Below are 19,031 nucleotides of genomic sequence, written 5' to 3'. Positions count from 1 at the left end.
CATATCCCGGTTTGAAGTCTTTGCCAGCGTGATCAAGCTTATATAAATTTTTCACAAGAAACGTGGCGGAAGACGTGGAGTTACTCACGCATTCATGCGCGCGCAATCAAGAAGTCACTTACTTAGCCGCAATAAAGCACTGGATATATTTTAATAAGATTCAAAGTACCGTACTTCAGACGGAAATCGCGTCTACGCCAATGTAGTGTGTCGCGGCGGCACGGTGACGCAATCCAGTTTAGACTAACCGGAGCGTGCTCACAAACGGCTGTGAGTCTGCGGCAGCCACAGCAGACGAATAGGACCTCATAAGCCGAAATACGGCGCCTCGGCTGCACCTATAGGATTGCCCGCGGCACGATAAAACGATGGCGCTACTTGGATAACTCAGGATATACAAAGCTTTAAGCCACGATTGCCTTGCGCGCCATCTGTATTGATTATGCGCGTCCACCCCTCCTAAAGCCTGCAGCTGTTTGTGGGCACAATAAATATAATTGATTAATATATTGATAGATATAATGATTTATTGATGTATTCCAGTATTTATAAAAGGGGAACAATGATTTCCCACACACTCAAATGTCTAATTTAAACATATCGTGTGATTCAGTTTACGATAATTAGATTTTACAACCTGATGTTTCAGAAAGATAAATTTAAAAAAAAGGCAACTCTTGAGCCAAGTATGAGGAAATTTATAAAAACACAGGTGTGTTCGAAGTCATGGTGTTGTTTTAAAGTAAAGCCAGTTCCACCAAGACATTTTGGCAATTTTTTGTATTGCGAATATCTTTTTTTTTTTCTGAAAATATTTAACACACTTGTATATACTACCTTCCTCCTATAACCTCGAAAATAGCTGACCCTGTAGGACAGGAAGTTATTTGGTTGTCACTTATAGTGACTATATAAATTGTATAAATAGAACTATACCGTTACTTTTTTTTTCTTAAAATATTTGGAAGACAAGAACAAACGAATATTTCGTACAGGAAATAGAAGCAGTACCAGGAGATGCAATTCCCAGTATCTCGTGCTTATAGCAGCAGTAAACACAATTCAGTGCCCAAGATTTTTTTATTTACTGAGGTTTCAGGGAATCGTTATCAATTGTCGGAAAGTATTCTCTTCCGTGGCAAAATCCACTCAAGCAGATGCCGAGCCCGCCTTTTTTTAACTAAAAGAGAAGAGACATGTTTCGGTGAACATTTGGTTTCTTAATCAAATGTAACAAATTGGTTGATAAAGAACTAAATAACGTTTAACACGACACTTTTGTGCGGCACAAGCCATAACTGAACATAAGTTTCTTTGCATTTTTTGCTAAATAAATAATTAAATGTGTGACATAAAAATATATCTTAAAAGATAGGTCATCCACTTCAACAAATCATAATATTAATTTGCAGTTTTTACTACAATACATAAATTATGAATAAAGCACTAGCAAATATTTATTTGCATGGTAATATTTCACAGAAAAAAATATTATCTCCCCAAATTTTGTCTTATATTGTATAAACTCTTCATTAATAAATTATTTACTCTTATGTCGTAGACCTTTTGCAATAAAAGGGCAAATAGTAGCCGAGGAACAGCCATTTCACATGTTTACATTAACAAAGAAAAAAACATACATCAACTACGTATTATCACAATAAACACACAGTTCATTGGTGGTTCTGGAGCTTTTCACAATAAGGTATGCATGTTTCAAAAGTATATATTTGTCTAAGTGATGATCACTGATTTCTATATTAATTTGTTGGACCGTGCATCCCCGCTTTGTCGCAGCAGCTCGAATGCGGCCAACGGAGGGAAGAGGAGGATATAAGAGCATGCGAGGATTTTAGAAGCACAAAACTCTAATCCGAAAGATTATTGAATGCACGCAAAGCTAGTTCTTAGATTGTTGGGACTGGGGTGTACTACAGTGTTATCTGAAGGACTTTCCTTAAACTGCGCATGAGGTACGCTTTCTGCCCGTTGACTCAGGAGACACTCTACCATATAATATTATTATGTTGGTTGGATTACACTGTATCTGGAAGAGCCGTAGGGGAGCGCGGCATGCCAGTGTAATGTACAACCTGCAAGCCGGCTGTTTCTTGCAGTATGATACATATTCGAGAGGGGTATCAGGCTCTGGGAGATGTCCCAGATTGGTTTCCTGTCCTCGACGGGCTGGTTGCTTTAAGATCCTTCTAGCCAATCAGTGTTGGCCGTAACTCGGCTTGTGTGTTAGCAAAATGTTAGCCTGCATGGCTATTTTCTGCACTGAAAGCAATGTGGCAATAAATAAGAAAGGACGTAAAGCTAGCTTTCTTTGCCTTTGTTGTTCTAACGCGTGAAAACGCGGAAGGCCGGCGTGGGACACTGCGCGTTCACGTCCGCAACAATTCCTTTGGTGCCAACCGTCTGCCCTACCCCTTTTTCATATAAAAATAAAAAAGGAAAAAATTTAATGCGAAATAAGCTAAAAAGAAAAACTTTCCCGGCGCAGTCATTGAGTTTCGGTTGCAAAATTGTAGGGCCGTCGGTTCGATTCCTTTCGTGGGGCGTTTAGGATTTTGTTCTTTCTTATCCAACAATTACCAGTTCTCAATTATGTTTTGTTTCGTACAGATTGTCATCTTAAAAACGAGTTACGCATTTCTTCGCGGTTTTCGTGGTGTTCCGTTACACTCTCTAAACACATTATGGATATAAACCAAGTAACCGCCAATGACTCTTCAGCGCTCCTTTCGGGCTACAAGTTTTTACATTTCAACTTCAGCGGTGTAACGTCACTAACAATTATTACACAGATGTGCAACTTGCGACATCTCTAAATCTCTAAAAAAAAATTCCCGTCACCTTCTACGTTATCACTTAAATAAATGAATGAATCAAGGAAGAGTCGGATTTGGGAAGGCGGACGTGGATACTTTACGGGCTCTTCCTCCCGCTATAATTTTAGAATTTTGTTTTCGCAATGAACGTTTGTTGGCGATAATGTCACGAGCTTCTGCGTATATTTGTTTATGTTTAGTCACCATTATTTTACTGCCTAAATATTCCTTACAATGTATTAAGCGACCATTGCTCATGAAGTGTGGATAGATTTGGTGTCGTAAATACGGTCAAACCTTCAGTCTAGTTACACGCCTACACGCCAGCATGATATCGTGATCTCTCGTTGTAAACAGTCACATTCAATCGGAACGCAGTCAGCCACAATTAAACGCAAATATGTAGACCAGCTTTTATCTAGCTTAGCCTTAACCAAATCTATATTATATTTGAAACAATGCAACTGGGCCCTTACTGGTAACTGTTTAATAGTACTCACTTTGCATGTGCTGCGATCCTGGTAAACTCCGTAGGAATATCCGTAGCCATCTGTCTTGCAAATATACAGGCAGTTTTCCACAGTATCGTTCTGAAGAAGGCATGTTACAAAGCGCCATGACTCACTCTTTATAAAACAGCAATAACATTTCCCTCCTAACATCAATGGGAGAAATATACGGGGAGTTTCAGGTAAATAACGCAAATAAATAAAAGTAGCTTCTGCACGCTACATATGTCGAAACAACCCAGTATTTTTTACAGTGCTATTGAGCGAGTCATGAAACTTTTGTAATAAACACAAGAGGCTAATTAAGAAACAGTAAATAGCTAACTTTTAAACATTACTTTTTGTACACACACCATCTAATACAGAAGTTGTAAAGCGCGTTAAAATAATCAACTAGCGTCGTTTTTACTGAAGGTCGTATTGTGTCTAATGGTTTTAAACATAAAAATATGGCGAGATCTAAAAACAAATTGCATTACCGCGTGGGACTTTTTTAAGTATCGCGCGAGAATTACGAGGTTTAAGAAAACCTCAAAACTAACTAAAATGACACAATATGTTTCTAAATACGCTCCACATACTTTGCATTGGACAGTCTGCGCACAAATTTCTGTTTTAAAAAGTGACGTAGTTAATTTATTTTAAGTAGGCACTTAGGCACATCGCCAAAATGTCTGGGCTCGCGTAACAAGTCTGTGAACATTTCTGCATTGGTTCGACACGCGTAGCGTGCATCAACTATTTTGATACGTTGCCACAAATTAACTCAAACACACTACTTATGGTTTCTATGAAAGAGGATTTAACAAAACCATACACTTAGATTTATAGCTCAATATTGAGTTGCCTGTTCACTGTAGGATATTGCGTTTGCTTGCCAATGAGGTGTAGTGCCTATATAACCAAATATGAAAATTGGGGAAGAAAGCTAAACAATAACATCATTTCTACTGTACGTCTGGCTTGAATTACTTTTCATAATTATATTTATTTGTTTCGAAACTCACGCTTGAAATGGTGTCGCAATTATGAAACTGGCCTTGCAGCTCAGGAAGTTGGCTCCATACTTGTTGAATATTATCTGTCGTAATGGAAATGTATGAAACATTAGTTTTGCGCGGTATTAGATATGGCTAAAGACGAGCCCTTCGAACGTGTAGTTTATAACAAATTAATTAGAAAAGAGGTAAAAACGGTATGTTGGAGGGACTCGGGAACTGAAACATATAGGTGGATCGTTAATGGATATTATTCTCAGTTTATAAACGTCGCTTGTTCCTTTAAATAGTTGGGCTAGTAAAACACTGTCTAAGAGGTGTTTTGCTTTGAAAATAACTCTATATCCTTAAAATTAACTTTCAGTCTTTTATGATCCAGTTGAAATGGCAATGTTTTCTCGAGGAGAAAATTCTAGGTACAAATAAAAACAATTTAAGAACGGAATATGATTTTGTTTTATGTAGTTTGAGAACCAAACTTGAAGGGTGTTGTTTGTATACGATTTAATAGTTGAATGGTTGTGTGTGGAACGTTACACAAATTGGTTACGAAACTTCCGCTGTCGGGGATAATGTAGACATTCAGCAATAACAACTACGTAAAAAAAAAAAAAAAACCGCTGCCAATGTATCTTTCGAACGGCTGCCGCATTGCGGTTTTACGAAATAAAACACCATCTGCTCCACTGGCACTCCACTGCATCTTTCTGCGCCACGCCTACTTGATTGTGGCACACCGTCAGTTAAGTGATTCCTACAAAACTATCATGTTCGATGCTCTACCCATCGCCTGATAAATGGACTAAAATTTGAGTTCCGATAATTCCGCTCAAGAAAAACGTTGTTGGTGAGTAAATGATTCAATACCACGCAATCTTCTCATAATATTTAGTTTGCGGGTCTTCGCGGATAAGAGACTTATAAGGTAACTTATAAGGTTCCTCATATAGCAATAGCTAGCTCAATTAGGAATTAGTTCAATTAGGAAGTTTACATCAGATCAATTAGGAAGTTTACACAAAAACTCGGATCGAAAACTGTTAACGAGTGCCTTCTTGAGGCATTGGCGATGCAGCATGTTAGATGGGTAACAATACTTGGCAAAGAGCTAAGTGCAATACAAATCATTATTAAAATCGCTAATTGTGTTATTCTCGACATTTTAAATATAAAAATTAAATGCAAGTCTTCTTACATTCATTATATTGAACGCATTTTCCGTTTTTGCAAGTCCCAATGTGTGTGACCTATACCCGCATGATGCACTACTGCAGCTTGTGAACCACTATCATCTTGATGACGCTATGACACTCTATGACGCTTTATAACCGTGATTGTGTTACATCAGGCTTAACTGGAGTTCGGTTGACGCACTGAAAAAAGTCTCTGACATGATTTTTCTCACTTTCCCGAAGGTACATATCATGAGCATATCTGAACAAATAATCTTCTGGGACCAATGTTGCGTGAATTGTTACGCGCTACACCTTAACTTTGTATTGTTGTGGAACACAGTTGTGAACGTCCAAGTGACCTTCGGGGAGGTGCTTATATATATTACCCTTCTCAAATATCAAATACTTTTTGGGGGGTAACCTTTGCCTAGAATGCTCTACACTAACAGGTCAAAGTTCCGTCCGAAGGAACGACAACGAGAGCTAAGGGGGAGATAACACTGGAGCCACCAGTGTTGCTTGTCGGTCTTTTCCTTTCTTTTTTTCTTCATTCTTCATTCAGAAGTTACCACGCACTGCACGAAGGCCTTAGTTCAGGAGAGTTACAAACGTGATTCTTTTCTTTTCTGGTGCTTCAGTTGCAGAGCACATTTGCTAGTCCAAGCAATTGCGTTTTGCAAGCGCCAGTGTTGCCCTATACTAGTGGAACCAGATGACCGTATGTACACCCGTCGGCAATATGAAGGTGAATACCTTACCTGGATTCTTGCCTGTTTTACGGCTCGCTAAAGCTATATTAACTCTCAAGGTCTCAAATGGTACGTGACTTGGAGGTCTAAACTTTGCTTTCTAGCCCCCTTCTGGAACAGAGCTCGTTCCAAAACTTGCAGGAGCGTCAAAAACAAGAAGAGGGCTGTTCACCTTCACATCGTTCACGAGTGTACGTGCCTGGTGGCCGGTCACAGCCCCGCACAAGCGCTTCTGCCCTCCTTACCCGCTCGATGGCTCCGTGTATGTTGATGCTTCTCAAACTTTACGGTGACAGCGGAGAGAAAGAATCCCACACCAGATACTCAGAAAAACAAGCACACGGGGTGAACTTACAACTCTCGTGTATTCGACTACTTCGTTCTTCTTTTCAACGTCTCGATTGACTTTTCAGAACGTGATATGCAGAAGAAATAGCACAATATACAAGAAAAAAAGGCGAAAGACAGGACGAAAGAAAAAAGAAGAGAAAAGCAAAAAAAAAAAAAAAAAAGAAAGCAAAAGGAGAAAAGGAAATCCTTTTCCTTTTTTGCATGTTTATTTTAACGTTTATTTCTCTTTTCTTATTTTCTTTTCCTTTGTCTTGTCTTTCGCCTTTTTGTATTTAGCGCTATTTCGTCCGCTTATCACGTTCTGGAAAGTCAATCCAGACGTTTAAGAGAAGAACAAAGTAGTTGAATACACGAAATTTGTAAGTTCAGCGCGTGTGCTTGTCTTTCTGAGTAACTGGTGAGTGATTGTTTCTCTGCGTTGCACCGTAGAGTATGATTCACTAACTGGCCCAAACATCCATCCTCCACAATGTTTTGCACCTCGTCTCGTCAAATTAAATAAAGTTTTTGTTTCTAAGCTAAAATCATCGCTTCCTATCCCTCCTCCGTATCGAACACGCAGCAGAGCATTCCAACTAATAGTATAGCAGAAGTTGTCAGGGTATATAAAGCACTCAACATCGTGCCTCAGGACGATGTATTTTGTGTTGTTCATTTCTATTATGCTACGTTTTTTGGCTGATTGTGCTACACCTCGCCTAGGTCTCCAATCTAATCAACCCTCCAATGGTAGGGCATGTTATAGATTTTTCAGGCCAGATAAAGTGTGCAAATATGACTGCATGAAGGAGGCTTACACAAAAACTCTGATCAAAAACTGTTAACGAATCCCTGCTTGAGGTATTGGCGATGCGGCATTTTAGATTGGTAACAATACTTGGCAAAGAACTAAGTGCAAAACAAATTATCATTAAAACCGCTAATTGTGTTATTCTCGACATTTTAAATATAAAAATTAAATGCAAAGTCTTCTTACCTTCACCGTATTGAACGCATTTTCCGTTTTTGCAAGTCCCAATGTGTGTGAACTCTGTACTGTTATCATTTGTAGGAGCCTGCAGTGAAAACGTTGTCTCTTAAATTCACATACCGCAACAATATTGATTCATATAGTAAAAATATACATTCTAAAATGCCAAACTTCCGGGTTTTAATTTGTACGGCAACACACATGTATCAGAAAACCAGGGTAATTCGAATATGTTATAATATAACGCGGCCCCTTTGTATACAGGAATAGCGTCTTGCGGGTAGGAAACACGGCTGCTGAAATACGTCTAGGCGACCGCGATTAAACGTACTCAGAGGCGATGTATTAGGATTGACGCTCATAGAGCACCTTCATTACAATGAGAATGGCAATCGTTATGTTAAACGTTTCCGGAAATCTAATCAACAGATAGATTTTTCTAGAATACGCTTAAACAAAACTTTGCTTGTCTTGAACAACCCTAATTTGTACAACATATACTTTTTTTTTGCAATAGAGACGAGAAATCGATTGGAGCATAATATTTTTTTAAGAGTATGCACGCACCCCTACTCAGTAAGCGATGTCAATTAGGCGTTGAAACATGGGTTACAATTTTTATTATATACATATTTGTGTCCAAGAACCCAGTCATTTATTCGTTAGTAACCACTTTCGTTCTGATTGAGCCATTCTTTACGGAAAGAGTATTGAATCTATGAATCAACATATACGCAGGTGCAAAGAAAAAAACTGTCAGCGATAATTTGCTTTGAGTTGTAGCATCTTTTTTTTCGTAAATGAGCTATAGATTTTAGCATTCGTAATTATAATTCTTGAAAAAATATCATTCAATGTTACGGAATATCACAACCCTAGTGCGGGGGTAAGTTTACTTCTTGACCAAATATCTTATTGACATAGTAGGGCTTCAGAAACCTTTTTTTCAGTCTTGTGCAACTAAATTTATTATCGAGCATATAAAGAAGCCGTACCCGTGAAAACAAAAAGTTCAGACAAGTAGCTTGGAACTACGTTACGGCGCTCCATTTTATTATTTCTGAACAGCTAAATGCCGGTGAGAAGCAGACACACACAGCACGGCAGGACTCGAACATTCAGCTGGTTTAATCAAAATTTTTTTCAAGCTTTACATCCGCCTACCCTGCTACGGACAACACTAAAAATCTAACATATTTACGCCCATTACATAATATATCTCGGAACGCTCGGTTTTAAAAAGAAAATAAAAAAAAAAAAATTGTAGCTAAAAAAAAAAAAAAATCTGGCGTGCCAACGCACTCGTCGGGACATAAAAAAAAATAAAAACGCTTTAAGATTTTTTTTTCAGTTTGAAAAATGCGTGACCGTCGACGAGCTGTTTGTGACAACTCTGTGACAACCCCGCATGCGTTGCAGGCGCGAACAAAAGTTATAATTCACAAAACTGTTTTAATTGAAACATCGCCGCTTTGTACTATGTACGCCTGCCCACAACTTACCGAAATTTTGGAAACAATAAAAGTGGAGCCCGTTTTAAACTGAGTAACGTGCACGTGGAAACAATGACCGTGTTTTTACCTTGCCATGAAACGGTATATTTTTGACAGCTTGCAAGATTACAAGAATACAGCACACAGATAATAATTACAGCTAGCTGCTTGATGTAGAGTGAGAGCTTGTGGGGATTTCCCTGAATTTTCGATTTCCACTGCATTGGGAGTTTTCTGTTGGACTCGACATTATTTTATGTGTTTTCCAACTACAGTTATGAACGTGGAAAAAGATCTGAACAACTTTCCTTGAGACGAGTTATAGTCTTCTAAACAAATAAATACATCGGACGGTATTGGTCTTATGTAACAATTAAGTCAGCTAAGAAATGTCTGCGCTGAAGAATTATCGAGATGGAGGAACTCATTTTAGTCAGCAGTTATATAAACGTATGAATCCGTAACTTTTCGTACGATCGTCAAGGTAACATTCTCAAACAAAGGCAACCATTAAGATAATTTCTCGTATTAGAAATAATACTCATAAATATCTATACATTTCTGGCACAATATAATATTACACTCTACATTACAAAATTGTCCGTTTAAATGAGCTGCGCTCAATGCTTGAGGATTGTACAAAAAATGACAATTTTATATGTTCAAGTGTTCATGTCAAATTATTACTACAAAAAAGGTTAAATGAGTTGTCGCACTGCCTCCAATATGTGACCAACACGTTGGATTTAAGTAATATTTTTATTTGTTTGTATCAATGAATTGTATAATCTCATTTGAAAAAGTGACGCGCAATATAAATAACGAGTCAATAAATTCGATAATAAATGCCATTACGTTATGCAGTCATCTTTAACTCAAACATGTATGGCCCGGTCATGCCTTGTACATGCATTTACAGGTTACAAATAAAGGGAATAAGGGTAAACAAGATCGTAGTAATTGTGAAGCTATACTTACAACGCACGGGGTAGCATCTGTATAAGTACCCCAATATTCTGTTTTATCTTCAGAATCCCCATTCTTGCAGGTGTAAGTGCAGCCCGGCGAATATCCCGGCTAGTTCACATGAAAAAGAAATTATTCAATAAATATGTTATAAAATGAAATTATACAAAAATCAAACAAACAAGGAGAACGTTTTCATTTATATAAAACAATCTTGATGTGTATTTGCCTTAATACTTCAGTATCTAACGGAATAAGAAAGAGAGAAGTTGTTAATTAATCCACGCAAAAAAGTGCAGTGAACAGAAATGCTGAAAATAGGTACAGAGTTTAAATAAACGGCTTTTGTTTTAGACGCTCCATTCTTTTAACAATTTTAACTTTAGGCTAACAATATCTCGATTGACTTTTAACGTGCTGTTGCCATAAAGGTAAATTTGTTGTCGATATAAGGTCAGAAATTTGAATAATTATGGCATTCAGCTATTCACCTGTGCTTACTAAAGTTATTTGTACTCCATGAAAGGTTTTCGTATCCGTTGTTGAGTATTAGGCAAATGAGCTCAAAAGACCAGAAAACTATAGGACTAGCAAAATAAACAAGACATGTCTCTCTGTGCGTGAGAGAGGTGGCGAGAATCTACAAGAGGCACTGATCACGTGTGCAACGAAACGCCGCCCCCTGACGCCATTATTTGTGGTTGTTTAGCAACCACCTCGACTTTGATTTTTTCATGTCGTTCCCGGTGGTTGCAAGTTGGCAAAGAGCAACATTCTCTTTGAACTCGTTTCTGTTTCTCTTCTCGAATGCAGAGAAGAGAAACAAAAAGTTCTCAAACTATCGGCGGATTTGCGACAGCCGTAAAAACTTGCGGTGGCTTAGCTCGGCTATGCCAGGATAAACGTAGCGTGAGTATATGCGCACAAAATGAGAGGCGCGATCAAGCGGCTCCGGTGCAGCGTCAGACTTGGCTAGTGCGCAACGGAGGCGCACAGCTGTGCACGCTGCGGCGCCAGTGCGTTTGCCGCGGTTATGACGTCACTCCTCTGGAATTCGCAGACCGGCGAGGCGGGCGAGGCGGCGGCGGAGCGCGCGGCGGTGGTGGCTCCGGCGCGCCAGCTGTGCGCCAAAGTGACGTCACTGCTCCTCGCGCATGCGGAGCACTGAGCACGGCTCATTATGCGAGCAACGCAAAACTGCTCAACCTCGGCCAGTGTAGCTCACGGTTCAAAAAGACAAGGCAGCCATGAATACGGTAACAGAGAATGTGGGGGCTTAGAGCCCCGACGCAGCTGCAGCGTTTGCACAAACAGCTGACAGGCTTTTGCCGCGTATGAGAACATACGCCACCAACTGTATCTTGAAATCAGAGCTTGCGTTGTGACTTCTCTCCACTGGCGATCCAAGGAGCAGACGAACTTACTTGGCGTGTACAAACATACCCAGTAAAACAGAAGTTGTGACAAATATTTTATTCAAGAAAGAATTATCCTTTATAAAATATTGAAAAGTATTTCTAGTAATTTTAGGCACACGCGAATATGATACGTCTGCGCTGTGTTAAGCTTGCAACAGGCTATATAGCGTGAATCTCTATGCTTGTATTGGTGTAACTGAGGCTGTTCAGTTAGCTAATAGCGTTTTACTTAGGATGGCACTCATGGAGGTGCTTTTTCAAAAAATTAAAACGTGAAAATTATACATTGAAGATTTAAATGAGGTCAATGCGAGCAGACACGCTGCAATTTAGACGGGTACACTGTTTCCTGTGAACTTATGGAAGACAACAATGTTTGGGATATATCTGCTATATTTATGCATTTTCTGGAGGACAAAAAAAGGCAATGTTATGCCTCTCCTATTTGTTTAACTTTTTTTTTTTTTTAAAATACGCTTTAGCAAGAATGTTGGTGCTGTTTTTTCCGGTTTAACTAAACGAAGAAGCCATTCGGAGACAATTCTAAAAGGAACAAGACTATGCGTATTGTAAGCCCGATCACTACGAATGGTGAGAATAGGTTGAGTGATAAAAGTTATAGAGACGCAGGCATAGCCAGTTCAGAAGAGCGAAAATTCTGGTTAGAGGTGTTCTTCAATAATGATAGGGCCGGCTACCCTTATGGGGTTTCGAAATCAGTCCATATGTACAGGCCGGACGCCGGGGTGCTCGCCGGCTGCCAGGGCGCTCTGACGCCGGCTGCTCAAAATTACATGTAAAGATTAGTTATCTGAGGTTTTGAATAGTCATGATAAGATGACGTGTTATTGCATTTTGTGGTTAGCGCAAGTGACACCTTTGCATTTTGCCCGGAAATATAAATATTATCCGAATGGGCCATATCCGTTTGTAGCACAGAGGCCAAATGTAGCCCTTTTGCTCCTTGGCTAATTTTAAACTACCGGCAAAAAAACAAAAAAAAGCACCATGCGTAGGGCGTTTTAGGACGTCTGTTCTTTTGTGTGTTTCAACTATGTGTAGAGTGCTTATACATTCGTTCAGGACTTTGATGACTATCTGAACGCTGATAAAATAGGATTCTCCAGGTCCTCTAAGACTGGTGTTTATTTAATACAGAGTGTGGTATATGACAGGTACGTAACCATTTGCGTTTGGAACACAGGGACGCAAGTCAATAAGCCGACTGGCTGCCGAACGTTGAGGCGCGCTCGTCTCACTGATTGGACATAGGTGTAAGCCGAACGCCTTCCACGTGTAAATTCGTGTTAACCCAGGTGGAATCCAATATTATGTGTTCAAGCAGACGGCGGTGCTCTTTTCTGTGCAACAAGCACGCTCTGGGCCTCACAGACACAGACGCTGTTTGGTTCTCTTTTGTTGCGAGCTGGCACCTGGGTTCTATCCACGCTGCAGAGTTTCAGTTGCACTGTTATTAGCGGTGCACACCGCTTTAGCCCCTCCATTTTATTTGAAACAAATAAATTGCTGACGCTTCCACTCGCGCCAACCATTATCCCCATGTGTACACAGTTTCCTCTCAATAACGCATCACGGTCTGCGTAACTACTGCCTATGTCAAGCTAGTGAAAAAGGCAGCGGTTACAGAGGAAGGGGCATGGCATTAACGTGGGAAGTGTCACGCAATTCACCCTGCTACTTGAACCACTCTTGATTACTAATCTCGCGGTGACTGTACCTGCCAGCCCACCGTTTTTCTACCAGCCTGGATACAGATCTCCCTGTATACACCTTTGCAAAAATCGCCTTCTGTGCGCTGCCATTTTTGTTTGCTGGGCTGTGGAATACAGACCTGCCTAGATTGTTCCTTTATGGGATGCACTGGATATATGGCAGCTATAAGCTACCACACTTTGCGACCAGCTCAGCTCAGTACAGAACTTCATCTAGTTGCCAGAGGGCAACTAGGGAGGTCATGTGACGCATCAGGATCTTCTAGAGCCCACCCAATCCATCCTCCAGTTGGGGCACGGTATTACCATGGGAATACTGGATATAGATTTCCCTGTATACCGAGCTGACTGGATTGCTCCATTGCTGGATCCACTGGGTATAAGGCTTCTACAAGCCGGCCCACATTGCGGGCAGTAACACCTAGTACGCAACTTCATTGGCGCTGGCAACTAGGTGTGGGATGTGACTCGCGTCAGGATCTACAGAAGCCCGCGCGATCCGTCTTCCAGTTTAGGGACAGCATGTCGAAACTGTCAAGCGATCAACCACTCTACTTCAGGTACTCCAGTATCTATCCATGCGGTGGCCCTACCTGCCAGACCACCGCTCTTCTATCGGCCTGGATACAGATCCGTCTAATCTCAGTCAGAAATGTGGGTGAGATGCGAAAGGAATATAATTAGATTTTTCTTGCACAATTTAGAGTTGATTTTAACCCCTCAAATTTCAGAATTTCAGAATTTCAGAAAAAAATAAAAATAAGAAAGCCGAATTGTGGCAACTTTGTTTTGATTTAAAAATAAGGAACCAATTTTGGCGTCTGGTCACGAACTGAAACACAACACATTCGTGATAATAAAGGAATATACCAAATCGTCTCGGCCTTAAGCGTGGCAAGTTATTTCGATTTTACACACCCTTAGAAACCTGCTAAGATAAGCTTCTCATCAATAAGAAGCGTTACGTCAACGGTCCGGTAAAACACCACGTAATGGATCTGAGCGCATAGCTAAATGATAATAAGAAGGTCCGGAACCCACCTCCAACTTGCTGTACCAGCTAAACTAAAAAAATAGCAGCGTCATATTTTTAGTTTTGGAAGTTTTCGATGTTTCACGCGATAAAAGAAAGAGATATGCAGCTTTGTCAACGATAGTCACTCTGATATTGCTACATTTACAAAAAAAAATAAAATTGACCAAAATAGGACGTTAATGATGATGAACCTTTTTTATCAGTATACGAACCTTTTTATCAGAATATGAACTTTCTTTAAATCGCCCTTCTTCCCTACCACAATAGGCGAATAGAATAATGTTCCTAAAAATGTTTTCGAAGCAGAATTACTCACCATATATAACGACGCGCTACTCAAATTTTTCTTAGTTATTTAGTTTCCCTGTATTGCATTGGTGTGTTCTGTTTTAGTCATTTTTGTTTTGGGTTCTTTCTGCCTTGGCGTTTAAATAAAGATGCTGGCAGTATAGACAAATAAATAAATAAAGATCCCTATCTTTTATCTCGACAACAGTTTAGGTCCTTTAGCGTACGTCGTATCGCTTTTTCCTCTAACTTTTAATAACTTAGTTCCGCCTCTTGCCAGGAAAAAGGGAAAAATCTGGCAAGCCCATTAGAAACTTTCTCTATTTTGACTGTAGAATAACAAATCTTACTGAAATCTATCTCGACTTCATGTTTCTAAAAACACTGCGAGTTTGTCATGATTTATAAGACAAGGAAAAAGAAAAAGAACAAAGGAGAGATTTGTGGCAGCATGAAAAAAAGAAGAAGAATAAAGAGGCGCGAGAAGGGTTCGAAGCAATCCGACGAAGCGCGAGATTTGACGGCTGTCTTTTGGGGTTGCGGAGCTCGGGTCGGCTATGTCCCGTCCTCCAAATCGACTCCGCCAGGCTTGAACCGGTCGGCCACGTTCCGTCCTCGCGATCGACTCCGCCAAGCTTGGATCACCGCGCTCGGCATCGTCATCTTGGTCCGAAAGGCACCAGCGGGCCGGGCATCATTCTCCGACGATCTGCCCAACGACGATCCACCCGCCCATCCCATGGTGACTATACAGGGGGATGACTATTTGTGTTGACAGTGTATATCTTTACTTTTGAATGCAATATTTATTTCATTTATCCGACGCTGATCGTATTCCTGTTTTTTTCTTTTTTCTTTTTTTTCTTCTTACAGTAAAGTACGTTTGAGTTCTCCCGCTGGCTCTTGCTTCCATGATTCTCCCCGCTGGCTCTTCCCGAACGAACCTGACAAATTGGCGAGCCTGCCAGGATTCGTCTAGGCCCATGACATCCAAGTTGCGTTTTTTTCGGGAAGTGAGAGTGTTAAGGGCAAGCTCAGTCCGTTGTGTTAATATGGAGCTAGAACGAATAATCGCGTTGGGTAAGGAAGTGGGGTATACTGGTGACGAGCTAACGAAATGGGTAGCTGAAGAAAGAGTTCGGGCGGATGAAGAGAAAGCGCGCGTGAGAGCCGAGAGAGCTGAGGAACGTGATAACGTAAGGGAAGACCGGGAAGCAGCCGAAAGAGCGTTAGCTGCAGAGTGCGCTAAATTAGAAAAGGAAAGGGAGCTTCTGCAACTGAAAATCGCCGCACGTGAGATTAGTCATGAAAGTGCAGGAACTGTGGAAGACGAGAGCGGGGAAGCGCCAGGCCTAGCAATTCGAGGGAGTCCCCACAAGTTAATTCCGCAGTTCGACGAGCGGAGGGATGATCTAGACTCGTATCTACTTCGCTTCGAGCGTACAGCAACAGGGTTGAGCTGGCCTTTGGAGAAATGGGCCACCACACTAAGCTTATGCTTGACCAGGGAGGCACTGTCCGTGGTTGGCCGGATGGCACCGGCGGATGCGTTGGATTACGGAAAGGTCAAGCTAGCGCTCTTCCAAAGATTTAGGTATACTAAGGAGGGGTACCGCGAGCGGTACCCCTCCTTTACATCTTTACATTTGAATGCAATATTTATTTCATTTATCCGACGCTGATCGTATTGCTGTTTTTTTTTTTTTTTTTTTTTTTTTTCTTTTAACGGTAAAGTACGCTTGAGTTCTCCTGCTGGGTCTGGCTTCCATGATTCTCTCTCACCTTCCCGAACGAACCTGACAGAGTTAGATTTCTTGTTCCATAATCCAAATAGCGAATAAGTTATATTGGATTTTGGAGGTAATGTGTATTATCAGGATATTATTTTATATTGAAGACATGCTCTCAAAAATGGCCACCGCTTGGTCTACACAAACAACATATTTTGGTCTTGATTTTTGTTTCTTCTTTGTCTATGCCCATTTTTTCGAAACGCATGTTTTTATTCTACTTTAGTTCGTATTCGTAGAAAAATGTATTGCCGTTGCGAAGTTAATTGATGCTTATTCTAGAACCGTTCTTCCAAGTCGATGAGAGTGCCTAGATTGCCAATCAACCTTTGATCCTCTTTGTGTACGTCAGGATATACAGGATTAAACATTTTAAAACGCAAAACGCAAAGCGTATTCTAGAGAACAGTAAATAATGAAAGAAAACGTCGAGGGCGTGGTCACTGTAGCTGTACGGGCTACATTGAAGCAGAATACGTAATTTTTTCAAAGTGGGTGGACGGTATTGTATAATATATATATATATATATATATTTAGGCTGATTCTGAAATAAAAATGTAATTTATTAGAGAATGCGTTAAGAGACAGCCGTATTTGAGCGTTCAATTAATGTGAGTCACATAAAGAAAATAAATGTTTCATTTCTACCTGCTGCCAAAAGAATAACAAAAGTTATAAATTAATAACAGCAAGGCATTGCTGTCGGACGTCCAGTCTTTATTGGACTGTGCTTTTGAAACCAAAACGTCATTGGGCAAAGTAAAATCGGCTTTAAACATCATTTGATGATTGTCGCGTAAAAAAAAAAGAGAAACGAAGCATGCATAGCATTGTAAAAGAAATGTAGCAATGTTTCAAAATATCCGGAATAAAAGCATGAAGTGTAGCTTAACATTAATTATATTTTCATAAAAAAAGGGACAAGAACGCTCCAGAAGAGTATGTTTTTGTTCTATTTGGAAGTGCAAGTTGTAGAGATTAAACCGCCAAAAGAAATTACGCCATAAAGGACTGCATGCCGGTTCTTTTTCGGCGCTTTAATTCACACATCACAGTATACAGAACACAAAAATAAGTTTTAGAAATTTTTCAATGCCTATGGACTCCGATCGTTCTGTGTTACGTTTGAGATAAGAGGCAGTTTTCAGTAATAAACTCGGACTCTTAAGCCAGTTTGTTTCTAGTTTCATATTAATCCAGACAGTTAAAATAGAAGTGCGTTGAGTTTTGACACTGTACTTTACCTATGATATCTTGAACCAGATTCAGGTATTCAGAGAATACTGCTATAGTTTTGAAGTTTCTCCTAGATCCACAAATCTGCCATAAACAAGCAGTGAAGTTGCGTCTGCTAATTCCTTTTGCTCTATCGAGAGTAATAAAGTCCCATAAACGTTGTTTCTCTTTTCTATGAAAAAAAAAAAATACACCGTGGCCATACTGTTCTTTATGATAATTTTGCCGCTCAGCGTACAAGACCTCATTTTGAAAAACAGCGCGAATACCACACGGACAAGAAGGAGTAACACACAGGACGAGGCGCTGTCCTGTGTGTTCCTCCTTCTTGTCCGTGTGGTATTCGCGCTGTTTTTCAAAATTAATTCATACCAACTCGCCCAACTTTCCATTCTAGTACAAGACCTACCACAATTAAACACGAAGTTGTAGCTTACGCAGAAAACTGCGCCTAACGATATAGAAACACGACTCATTAAAACAAGAAATTGACTACACTGCGATTACTCATAGGCAGTAAGAAATCACTTACATTCTGGAAATGGTCGTCTGGACATCTCTTCAATTTAGTATCGAGGTCAGCGCACGTTATTTGACCTGCTGCGTGGAGCACAAATAGGCCAAGATATAACTTACGTGAAGCAATAATATATAATATTTGAGGGCTTACCTAGACAAGCGACGAATACAATGAAAAGACTCGCGGCCGACATTATCAGTTCTCGCAAGGAATTGAAATATAAAGAACGGTAAACTAGTGCGATATCAGCCTGAGGTACGTGCTGAGGAAAAGGCTAGCGCTGTCTCTGTCTGCAAGTGGTAGGTAATCCCCCTTTTTATATATGAGGTTGTGTGAGTTAAGACGCGTGTACCTATAACAACAATGGACAAAGAAAGCGCGTCGTTCGCCTTCAAATATGATTTGCGAAAGTGAAGAGATCTGGAATGGCTTAACGTTTTAGCACCTGCTATGCGTGATCTTACTCTGAACAATTCAGCTCGGACGCTTGGACCTGTTGAAAGGCACGACAACAATGGGTGTTTGTGAAGCTAAAGAAAATGTGCCTAAAAATCGTGCATGCTAAAAAAAAACAAAAAAACACTGTAGCAAGAGCTAGGTTGGTAAAAAGTCCTTGTGCCAAGCGAAATGCTTGTATGAGGAACTTTAACACGATTACGAAAAGAACAAAAAACATGTAGAATATACACTTTGAAATAGTACCTGTAGAAACAGCGTTCTAGAAATACCGTAAAGAAGAACATTTTTTCCTACAAAAACGGCAGAAAGGATTGATTGTTTGGTCTATTATTTTAGCCATGCTATTATCGTGGAAAATGTGCGATCAGCATTTATTGTGGAATTCATATGAATATAACCAATTCTTATATTTGCAGAATTCACAACATAAGTTTGGCAATACTGAAGCCTACGGACTTCTGTTTAAAATATTGTAATTCAAGTGCGAAGCACGTGGTGTACAGTC

At 40.1% G+C, this 19,031-nt stretch overlaps 1 protein-coding gene across 1 annotated transcript; it reads right to left on the bottom strand.

The window, feature by feature from the left end:
- Positions 1 to 1,084: 1,084 nt before the first annotated feature.
- On the bottom strand, positions 1,085 to 18,260 carry LOC115317413. Its single transcript, XM_040214443.1, has 7 exons — positions 18,218 to 18,260; positions 18,080 to 18,144; positions 10,058 to 10,156; positions 7,593 to 7,671; positions 4,351 to 4,424; positions 3,335 to 3,424; positions 1,085 to 1,180 (listed from the first exon to the last, which is right to left on the bottom strand). Exons 1-7 carry the CDS (start codon positions 18,258 to 18,260, stop codon positions 1,085 to 1,087), a joined length of 546 nt encoding a protein of 181 aa, XP_040070377.1.
- Positions 18,261 to 19,031: the final 771 nt, after the last annotated feature.

This window comes from Ixodes scapularis, unplaced genomic scaffold (assembly GCF_016920785.2).
Source record: "Ixodes scapularis isolate PalLabHiFi unplaced genomic scaffold, ASM1692078v2 PGA_scaffold1__304_contigs__length_218370807, whole genome shotgun sequence".
Lineage (NCBI taxonomy): Eukaryota > Metazoa > Arthropoda > Arachnida > Ixodida > Ixodidae > Ixodes > Ixodes scapularis.
The sequence above is the reverse complement of the archived record's forward strand: the minus strand, read 5'-3'. Positions and strand labels throughout refer to the sequence as shown.